The sequence below is a fragment of the Thamnophis elegans genome, chromosome 1 (assembly GCF_009769535.1).
Source record: "Thamnophis elegans isolate rThaEle1 chromosome 1, rThaEle1.pri, whole genome shotgun sequence".
NCBI classification, from domain to species: Eukaryota; Metazoa; Chordata; class Lepidosauria; order Squamata; family Colubridae; genus Thamnophis; species Thamnophis elegans.
In genome coordinates this window covers 21,502,275-21,514,035 of record NC_045541.1, presented here as the reverse complement: position 1 = coordinate 21,514,035, position 11,761 = coordinate 21,502,275, and the positions used below count along the sequence as shown (strand labels likewise).

The following is an 11,761-nucleotide window of genomic DNA, read 5'->3' as shown; positions in this document are numbered from 1 at the left end:
CCATGCTGCACTGGATCTTGTTTGCACTACTCTAGAGACTGCTGATCCTCTCCGTCAGAGAATGGAAGAATGGAGATGATAAGGTCAAATGCCTGCACTCGTTTTTGTTTCTAAAAGGTGTAGCTGTGTTATTTTTTTCCCTTTTGGTTCTGCTGTTGTCTTAAATTTTTCCATTCTTAAGACTGAGCATTTATTTAAAGTTCAACTTTGATGAGTAGGAATGGTAATGAACTCATCAGGCCTTCTCTGTAACAGAGTTGCCTTTCTCTATTTCAGGGGTGTCAAACTCGTGGCCCGCAAGCTGGATGCGTTACACGCTGGCCACGCCCATCCGATTTAGCAATGGGGAAAAAAGTCGTGTTACATCACGTGACAACAACATGATGACACGAGTTTGACCCCCCCCTCTATTTGGAAAAAATATCATCCCCAGATTTTGGTGGTAAACCACATGCAACATTTCCATTTTTGAACAAAAACAAACAGTACATGTAAAGAAAAAAAAAAACCAGACTCTCCTGCTGCTTCCTTGCCTGGTGAAAAATGCAAGGCAGGATTCCCCCATATTTAACAACGGTGTGATGAACAAAATTCCCTTTTCTCACTTTCCCACTTTTTGCTTCCATGCCATTGCATTTTATTTAATTTCTCCTTTTATTAATCGGGGATGCTTACTGTGCACCAGGAATAAAATATGTAGGCTTTAAAGAGTTCATTTTGTGTAGGTGTAAGAGTAAATATTTAACTGGGAGAAACTCTGTGGTCTGACAACAATCCAAAATCCTGTAGTCGAATTTCTCAATGTTAAGGAACTGAAGGACCATTTGTAGTTTCTGGATCATGGATTACCCACCCACCCCCAAGCAGAGGCTGAAAGTAGGAATGCAAGTAGAAGAAAGAGGAAGAAAAAAAGACTAGGATACAGAGGTGGTAATGTGCAGGTGGCATGCTTTATTTAAATATCTCAAGGAGGTTCAGTAAAATAGCTAAGAGCTCACTAATAGTTTATTACTTATGAAACTAAACTAAATTTATGTGCAGGGCAAAATGTGATGTTATAGCAACAGTTTACATTTTCTTTAAACTGTGGTTCAAAACTTAGTTGCCCCGACTTGACATTATCTACCTAAATACTAACACTATTACATAATCACTGCATCCATGGAACCCCCAAGAGTTGGCACTGCTTCTGGCCATGAGTTCCTAAACAGCTTTGTTCAATAACGGGATAGCCAGGTGATGTTACTTTTTTTGTAAAGCTGTTCAGGCAGTCATTGTGCCAGAAACAATGCATAGAGAGGCGATGAACAAAATGCTGGCCGCTGACATTTTGTTCCATCTATGGTAAATCAGTCATGAGCAAAAGAAAGTTTTGACTTTGATCAGACTCAACATAAGCTATTAGAGTGGGGCTTACAGGAGGGTAAATGCAAACCTCACCAATGGCTTATGTTTCTGATTGCAAATAAATTCATGCACGTAACGAAACGTGCACAGCATCATCTCTTAGGTGTCAGGAAAGGAGTCTTCAACAGGGAGCCTCTCTACCTGTTGAGGCAATCTTAGACATCAACTTTTTGTTGAGGCACCAATATTAGTTCAATGTTGAGCAGGGTATTCGTCCCGTCAGGAACTTTCTCCTACCAACGGTTCCAAAAGTTACATTTTCAAAGGTCATAAAATAAATGGTACAAAACTCCATAACCGTTATCGTCGGCTATATACAGTATGTACATGTCAAATGGGGAAAAAAACATTTTAAAGTCACATAATGATGACTATAAATCATAGTGTAATTTCTAGGACCTTGTTCTCGTTCAGGAAGGTATAAAAATACTATTTTAAAAACTATATATTTACAAATCAGTTATTTCAGTCCGTATGAGTCACTTGGCAGAAGTCAAGTGCAAAGAAAATAATGGTACTTTCTACATTGATCGAATGTTAATGTTCACAGTGGCAGAGTCGATGCCAAAGTCATTTTCCAAATTGAGCGTGTAAAGGCCCTCATCATTCTTCTGAACATCCATTATGATAAACGTGGTTAAATCTTCACAGGTTTCAATATGGAATCTGCCCCCCTGGCTAGAAATATTTTGCCCTCTGTGGGACCAGGTTATTTCAGGAGTAGGTTCTCCGGAGAAAGCACAGGAGATGGTCAGTACCTTTCCTTCCTCAATGGAGATATCACTTGGAAGCGCTTCGATTTTGGGAGGTACCCCTTTGCAAAACAAGAAAAAAAAAGTTGAAAATTAATTCTCAGTGGAGGTTATGACTTCATTGGGACAGGAAGTATTCTAAAGGAAGTAGCGGGGATTTCTCTAACTCTACGTAGAATTGTATTGCTCACCTCTCATACCAGATTTAAGCAAGCTACCAGTTGAACTCTCCATTTGGGTCAGACTAGATTTCCCCATTATACTGCTGGAGCTCATCTCTACAAAGGATTCTTGCATGGAAGACATGCTTTTGGCAGACATGCTTGCAAATTTCATTTCAGTCATACTGCTACTGCTGAACGAAGCTTCTTCTTTAGAAGCGGACATTTGAAATGACTCTGAAGAGAAACGCTCCTGCATGCTTGCTTCACCACTTCTCAACACTACCTCTTTTGGAGATTCTTCAATTAGAGCTGTGGAGCATAGCAAACATACATGGGGGAAAAAAACAACCAATGACACCACATTAGCTGGTAAAGACGCACATTCTCTATTGACTTTATGAAAAGAGAAACAGGAGTGGCTTGCAATTTGAGGAAAACTGAATCTGGTTTTTGACACAAGGTTCCAATAATGGATAATAATGCAAGAATAAGGTAAGGTAAAGGTTCCCCTCGCACATATATGCTAGTCATTTGGACTCTAGGGGGCGGTGCTCATCTCCGTTTCAAAGCTGAAGAGCCAGAGCTGTCTGAAGACGTCTCCATGGTCATGTGGCTGGCATGACTAAATGCCGAAGGCGCACGGAATGCTGTTACCTTCCCACCAAATGTGGTCCCTAAATTTCTACTTGCATTTTTACATGCTTTCAAATTGCTAGGTTGGCAGAAGCTGGGGCAAGTAGTGGGAGCTCACCCCGTTATGCAGAGCTAGGGATTCGAACCGCCAAACTGTTGACCTTTCTGATCAACAAGCTCAGCGTCTTAGCCACTGAGCCTCCACGTCCCAATGCAAGAATACTCTATCTTAAATAAGTTATTACAATGATCAGGGAAATATAAATGACTTAAAATTACTCATTAAAAGTACTAAAGAATTGTGGTGGGGAGGAAATACTTAGAAGTGTGCTTTGTTTTCCTCATTTATATTCATTGAAAGCACCATTAAAAAAACACCATAGCTTTCCTTAAATACAAGCCTGTATACAAAGAGATAGCAAACACAAAGTAACCCAATGATTCCTCGGATATGTACAGCCTTATATTTTATCTGAAAACTTCAATACATTTTAAAATCCTGAAGGCTGTGCACCATTTGGAATTTAATATTCTTGAGAGGTTTTTAATTAATTATCACCAGAACCAAGGGGTTAATAGCCAAGATATGTTAGGATATTTGAAAGCTTTATGACAAGACTGAGCTGGCATAAATTTTTTCTTAAATATTTATTATACTCTTATTGAAATATAACAACATCCTCATTCATATTGCACTTTTGATTCAGCACATAAAGTGGTACTTCATTAAAGAATTCACAAAATCAGCTGCTTCTCTTATATCATCTAAGTCCTAGTACCATTAAAGGAAAACTGGAAGACAAAATAAACTTACAAAGGACGGTCAAGGATGCTGTTGCAGAGCATTGCCCGTGAAAGTTTTTTGCTTTGACTGTGTATTTTCCACTATCGCTCAATGCAGCATTTTGGATTGTAAGCGAATAAATATTCTTGAAACGATTTACTTGAATGTTGGAGGAGAGAGCAATCTGATAACAGGAAGAAAGGTATAATTAAGGTCATGTTTAATCCAAGCATGCAAATATATTTTTTTTAATTGCTAACAAATAATTACTTACTGGTTGATTATCTTTAAACCAATGAATCTCAGGAGAAGGCTCTCCGGTGACTTCACAGGTAAGTAGCACATTCTGTCCTTCATTAACATTTTGAGATTTTGGTTGAGTGATGAAGGTTGGGGCATTTGAAAGATCTTTGGAAACAGTCATTTCAAAGTGACATTTTATGAAACCATCTTCTGTCTTTCCTTCACAGGTAAGTATTCCTTCATCTTTCTGAGTAGCCTTGCTAATGGTCAACGTATGATCACTTCCAGATACACCGTATCTATAATCTTCAGAGTTAGCTAACTCTACTCCATTTAGCAGCCATTTTACATCAGAAGCGTTGGGAACATTGGCTTTGACAACTGTTCTTTCACCTTCAGACACTGACATTTTGGTGGTAGTGGCTTTAACTTCTGGATAAGGTTTCTTAATATCTTCAGGTATTAGAGACTTCTTAACAATTTCCTCTTGGACTACTGCCTTTTCTTGAGAAGTCACAGTAGCTTTCTTTTGGGTAGATAATTCAAGGACTTCTTCTTCTTCTTTCTGAACCAGCTTTTGCGTTTTGGCTAAGCTTGATATCTGAGAAATCGTATTTTTGAATGCTTGTCCAGTAAACTGGAAGCTAGTTTTAGAAGAGGCACCTTCTCCAATAATCTCACATGTATATTCCCCCTGGTCAGAGTCCTGGAGGTTATGGATGTTAAGTTCATAAGTTCCATCGGCTGCGTAATGAAGTTTGAAACGATCGTCTTCTTTTAATTTCTTGCCATCTTTATACCAGGATACTTCTCGAACACTTAACACACTGCTCTCAACGGAACAGAATAGTTTTACTTTATCACCCGAAACGCCAACCTTCAGTGGTTGTGTTATCTTGGGAGCCATAACAACTGGCAAGTCTACTTTTTCAGCTGGTGCGGTTTTCTCGGTGACTGTTGGTTTTGCTTTGGAGGGGGCAGGAGATGGTTCAGGAGACTTTACTCGCTTTGGAGATTTTACTCTGTCTGGAGATTTCACATGCCGTTCAGGGGACTTTACCCTTGGAGGTGACGTAACAGCTTTTTCTGGAACCCTTTTTTGTTGAACAGTTAAACTAAAGTGAGCTTCCTGCCTTCCTTCAGAATTTTCAACCACAACAGTATAGCTGCCTTCATCTGAGATCTGGACAGAGGAAATTTCAAATGTAGACTTATATTCAGTGCGTGTCACTTGATAACGCCCAGAAGAAACAAGAACTTGTCCTCCACGCAGCCATGTCACCGTTGGTGTTGGTTCACCATCAGTGTCACATGAAAATCTTGCAGTCTCTCCTTCTGAAACTGTGATTGAGCGGGGTTTTGTTAATATTGTAGCAGGTAGAGTGGTTTTAAATTTCCGGTGCACAGCTTTTTCTTCTATTGATTTTTCCTCTGATGCACTGATTTTCTTTTCAGCTGAAGCATGATGTTCATAGGATGATAATGACTCCCTTGTTGCTGTCAGTTCCGACTTGACTTCTCTTACAGAAGAGCTTGCTTCTGTTTCAGAAATTTTCTTAAATGAAGAGATTGCATATGAATCAGTTCTTGTAAGATCAGGAATAACAGTTCTAGGAACTTCCTCATCTCTGCGCTGGGAACTATAGGTTGTATAGTCTCCTCCTGTAACATCTAATGTTGCATAGTCCGAACATTCTCCTCTATAGTTTGTAGCCACAACACGGTATGTGCCACTGTCATCAATATGGCAATCAAGTATCTCTAAGGTCAATACACCACTGGTGTTAGTGGAATGTATTTTATGGCTCTCATGGATTTCAATACCGTTATGATACCATCTCACCTCAGCAGTTGGCTTGGACTGAACATTCAGAATAAATCTGGTGTTGGTGCCACATGGGACACGATGTGAGCGCATTCGGAGAGTGATGCGTGGAGCATGATCTAAAGTGAAAGGTTCTTGAGTCAGAACTTCATGTTTCCTTTCCATTGTTTTTTGAGTTTTCAAAGCAGCTTTCATAGACTCATACCTGGAAAATATATCAAATCTTGCTGTCCTTTCAAATCTAGAGAGAGAGCGCTCACTGGATACTGGACTTGGTGAACGTGGGCGAGTTCTTTCTGGCGTGGGAGATCTTCTCTCAGGTTCTTCCACAGGATGCGAATGAGGCCGAATTAATTCTGACACAGGTCTCATCAGCTCAATATAAGTTGGAGAAAGAGAACGTCTTCTTCTGAGTAATCTTGAAGGAGGTGAATATTCCTGATGCACGTGTCTCACCATTTCTATTTCCTCTTCTTCCTCTTTTGATGTGATTTCAGTTATTTCTTTTTCTCTCCTTCTTCTCATACGTCTCTTTTCTTCTTGTGACATATATTCCAGTTCACTCTTGTATTCAGAGATCCGCTGCCTGGTAGTAACTGGCCGCAAGAGTTCTTCATCTTCTTTCTCAGCCATTATTCTCTCCTTTTGTTTAGATTGCCGGTAAGCTGCTCTGTCGTGACGTTGTCGAAGCTGTGCATAAGTTGCAGACGTGTCTTCTTTCGTGGGTATATGGTATGTGGCATATCTCAACTCTCTTCCCCTAGATACTTCTGCAGCTCTCTGCGCATCTGCTGCAGAGTAATGAAGAGAGGACAATTCAAAGCGTGGAGGGCTTCTGCTTGGAGGTGAAGCAGAAAAGCCTAACTCCAATTCTTCTTCAAGTAGCAGTCTTTCTTCTTCAGTCCTCTTCATGGCCAAGTAATCATCGACAGGCAGAAGTATTTCTTCATCAGAGAGATCACCAAGGGATCGCCTTCTTGGCCGGTAATAAAAGTCATAATCAGGAGAGGGTGTGCGACGACGTGCTGGCCTCACTATTTCAAGATCGTCTTGCGACAATTTAGGTATGCGCCACTTAGGTTTATATTGATCCGAAATGCGTGGCAGTGGCATCACGTAGAATTGTTCCCATCTGGAAAGACGAATGCGCTTGGGTCGCTTCTGAACAATTCTGTCAAGTTTTCCTGGCATTTCATACTGGTCTCTCAGCTTCTTGTACCACTTCATGTCTGACATGGGCACAAATTGTTTGATGTTCTGATCTTCTTCGAGAGTAGTGGTCACATGCCTGCGGGGCTCTGGGATCTGGTAAGGCATTCGGAGTCTCTTTTCCTCTTTAATTTCTTCCTTCCTCAGCTCAAATTCACCTTTGACAGTTTTTGTGCTTACAGCTGGTTTATACAGGAGAGCAGCTTCTCTCAGAGCTTCCTGGGCTACTTGCGTCAGTGCAACAGTTTCTGTTCTGGAAAGAATTTCTGCCATCCTCACGGTCTTGTCAATTCTTCTCTGTACGACTTTTTGCTTCTCTTCTTCAGTCGTATATTCCCGCTTGGCATATCTCAAGCGTTCTACTTTCAAGAAAGCCTGGCAGCTTGCAGAACCAGCATTGTTTGTAGCGGTAACTCTATAATAGCCACTGTCTTCGGGCAATGTATCCCTTATATGTAAAGCATAATAATCTAATCCTTCATGTACAACTTCAATATTGGGAGTAGCCGAGAGAGGCTGACCATCTTTTTCCCACTTTAGTGTTGGTTTTGGTATGCCAGAGACTCTGATCTCAAAGCAGACATGCTGGCCTTCTTGACAGTCAGCATTTGCCAACAGCCTTTTGAACATGGGTCGCAGAGTGGCGTCTTCGGCAGGAGCATGATGAACAACAGTTAGTCTAGCTTTGCAGCTATCCTCGCCGTATTTGTTACGTGCCAGCACGGTATATTCAGCATCGTCATCCTCATTAAGATTGTGGATTAGAAGTTGATAAAGACCTTTATCGGTTTCAAAGGTATACTTCCTATCATCGTCTCCTGGTTTGATTTTCTGACCTGATTTGAACCAGGTTACACGAGGTTCTGGGTGAACTGTTATAGTTACTCCAAACCGGATATTTTCACCAACATAGGCAGTTCGGTTATATAGAGGCAAGGTAAATTCTGGGGGCTTCTCCAAAAGTCGCATGGTATCTACTCGGCGCTTCACTCTCTTGACAGTTCGGCATCTGTAATAGTCAGAAACTTCTCTGACACCTTTAACAAATAGTTCTGCATAGGAACTGTCTTCTCCATAGTCATTTACAACTTTGCATCTATAGGTACCATCATCTGCTTTTGCAATATCTTTGATGTACATTGTAGCTATGCCTTCGTGATAGGTGATTTCATATTTTTCATTGTTTTCCAGTTGCTTTACTCCAAAATACCAGTTCACCTGTGTGGCTGAGTCATAGTTTTCAATTTTGCAGACATATTTGACATGTCCGCCTTCTTCCCCAACAGCATGCATTATTTGACCAGAAAGTGGGCCAATATCAATTGATGCTACTTTAACTTTAGCAATAGTAACTCCCCTCTGAGATCTGACAGCACCTCCCCATGAAATACGGGCAGTTGATATAACAGTAGTCCATTCCTTCTTCACCAGTGTTTGGTAGTAACGCCTGTGTCTTAACGTTTTGATTACTTTAGTGCTGGTTTTCTCGGTTCTCTGCTTCAACCATGAATGGTTAAGAGCTTCTGTAGCAGTCATACGAGATTTTCTTTCTTTTATTAGTAGGCGGTCAATAAAGTCCAAGGCCTCAATACTTATATCTTTGAAGGCTTCATCATCAAAATTGTATTCGGCACTGATGATGTTTTCAACTGTCTGCTGGTTTGTTTCAGCAAGGAAAGGATTCAAGCCACTTAGAAGTATATACACTAGAGTTCCAAGGGACCACATATCTGTGGCTGTGCTAACCAAATCATGCTGATGGACTTCAGGGCCATAATATTCAGGAGAAGTAAACTGAAGCCTAAAATTATCACCGGGTTTCAGTTGTCTTGCCTGGCCAAATTCAATCAGTTTAATTGTAGAGCTTCTTCTTGTGAAATAAATAATGTTTTCAGGCCTGATATCAAAGTTTCCGATGCTGTGACTGTGTAAGAATTCCAGGGCTTCACATACTTGGCGTACATAGCTCACAATTTCTCTTTCATTAAGTTCAAAACCAGGCATGCTCAATCTTTCAAAGATGTCAACTCCAGAGATGAATTCAGAGATCATGATCAACTCTTCTAAGCTTTCGAATGATTCATGAAGATACAGAATATTTCTGTGTCTAGCAATGTTTAGGATAGAAATTTCTTTCTTTACTAGCACTTGATCGGCACCTTTAACTTTGACAAATTTAGCCAGGTAAGTCTTTTTGGAAGCAATCTCAACGCACCGGTGAACAATTCCAAACTGCCCACGGCTGAGTTCTTCAGCAATCATGTATCTATCGTAAAGTTCCTTTGTAGAAGAATGAGTTGCCTTGACTGTGGTGACTTCTCTGGCCTCGTCAACTTCTTCATCATAATTAAGTACTTTTGTCTTATCTTCTTTGGTTATAATAGAGTCTGTTGGTTCAGAAGGCTGACTCTGCCCAAACTTATTTTCTGCTAGCACGCGGAAGACATAGCTTGTCTTACCAAACAGATTTACTACCGTGTATCGTGTATCACGAGCTTGGCCGACACGGATCCACCTTTCGGCTGTTGTAGCCCGTTTCTCAATGGTATAATGTGTGATTCTGCTTCCACCATCATTGGCTGGAGCGTTCCATGTTAAGTTGACAGAATCCCTTGAAACCTCGCTTGCTTTCAATCCTCTTGGTGCATCGGGTACATCGGCCACATCTAATTCAACTGTTTTCTGATCAATGCCAAATCTGTTCCTAGCACAGACAATGTAGAAGCCGGCATCTTTTCTGTCCACACCATTAGGGAAAACAAGAGATGTGAAGGATCTCGTAACAATAACTTGGTAATGTCCATTTGTGTCAATGAGATCTTGCCCCTTTTGCCAAGTGATCACCGGATCAGGCTTGCCGCTGAATGGAATTTTGATGCTAATAACTTCACCACGGAGGGCATGAACAGCTCCCATACCTTCCAGATTTTTAGGTAGGTGGATCTTAGCAGGAACTATTAAAAAAAAACACACAAGAAAAATTAAATTAGCAAACTGAATACCGTAAGCAAATTTAATTTTGCTTTTAACAGAGGAAAACTGATTCTCAGGGGTTTGGGCACTTTTGCAGCTTAAATATTTGAAATTTACTTTGTGCCATAAATCCTTTTCCATTGCCAAATAATTGAAGAGTATAGTTCATATCATAATATTTGGAGATTATCCACACAAAGCTTTCAGCAATTTTGGTAGAGCTCCTTATTAGATACACACATCAAAGAGATTTATCTAATAGCATGATAGAAAGTTCATTGAAATATTTCACAAACTCAATGCTAAAATTATGAATGCCAATTTGGACATAAGTGAATTTTTATTTGTTAGAAGCAGTTGTGAGATATTTGTTCCTTGAAAAGGATGGTACAACATGTAGTAATTGTTTTAAAAATGTGTTTTTTAATAGTTTTTTTTAAATTATAAAGTTCATTTTTCAAACTACTGAATATTAGTCTATAAAGCCTGCTATTTAGATGAGACTCCATGCAATGGTATCATGTCTGAAGGCTAATCTAAACCTGTGTTAGTGCTGAAATCATTGGACAAAGATCATAAATATAGGAATCAAATTGAAATAGGATTTTTGTCAATTAGCTTGCATTTCAAATTTTAACAAAAAATGATTGCAGCTAAAAAAAAACCACAAATAATTTACCTTCAACATCTAAGGATGCACTTCCAGAAATAGATCCTCCTTGGTTGGTTGCTCTCACTTGGTATACGGTAGCATCGTCGTCTGTTACATTTGTAATCACCAGTTGATGATATCCTCCCTTAAATTCTTGTATCTTCACCTTTTCACCATCTGGCATAATCTCCTTGCCCTGCCTGAACCATTTTACAATAGGTTTAGGGTGACCGGTGATTTTGCAAACAAATGTGGCATGACCTCTAAATTTCACATTCAGATTTCTGATTTCTTCTTTGAAATGTGGTGCCTGAATTGGTATATCAGATTTGGGAATGATCGGTTGTGAAATTTCACTCCATTCACTCTCGCCACCTAGATTTTCACATTTGACACGGAATTCATATTCCAGACCTTCAATAAGGCCAGTGACAGAATAGACAGTCTCACGAATTTCTTCTGTGGTTACAGCAATCCATTTGTTCTGCTTCTTTTCCCGCTTTTCAAGGTAGTAATTTCTAATCTTTGAGCCTCCATCACTTGCAGGCGGCCTCCAAGATACAACACAGGAATCTTTTGTAATAGCAGATACATTTAGCTGCGCTGGTTGTCCTGGTTTTTCTGTAAAATAAAACATTTCCAGGATATGACGTCGATTTGCTTAGTAGATGGTTATAAATTCAACAATGGATGATGCTTTACTTTTACGTGTACTTACCAAAAGCTGTCTTGATAATAACAACTGAGGAAACCTCTAATGCTTCACTGATGCCAAATACATTCTGAGCAGAGACACGGAAATAATACCCTGCGTTTTCAATTAGATTTACAATCCTACACGTTGTGCCAGAGATACTTGATGACACCAATTGCCACTCAGCACCTTCTTTTGCTTCTCTTTTCTCTACAACGTAATTTGTGATGAAGGCACCCCCGTCATCTTCAGGTGTCTTCCAGCTGATGACCGCAGAGTTCTTCAGCAGAGCTTCCACCACAATTGGTCCTGCTGGTTTATCTGGTTTATCTGCAGAAAACAAGATGGTGCATCAAGCCATACTTGAAAAACATGGTTGATTAACTTCCAGTGGGGGAAAAGAAAGAAAGCAAAGGTAGCACTTA

General features: G+C 40.0%; 1 protein-coding gene across 1 annotated transcript in view; it reads right to left on the bottom strand.

Annotated features, from left to right (window-relative positions):
* Positions 1 to 1,928: 1,928 nt before the first annotated feature.
* Positions 1,929 to 11,761, bottom strand: part of LOC116522425 (titin-like) — a 309,289-nt gene continuing 299,456 nt past the window's right edge. The window contains 6 exon segments of the mRNA XM_032237329.1: positions 1,929 to 2,221; positions 2,351 to 2,632; positions 3,771 to 3,924; positions 4,015 to 9,971; positions 10,670 to 11,263; positions 11,361 to 11,666. Coding sequence (XP_032093220.1) covers positions 1,929 to 2,221; positions 2,351 to 2,632; positions 3,771 to 3,924; positions 4,015 to 9,971; positions 10,670 to 11,263; positions 11,361 to 11,666 — 7,586 coding nt within the window.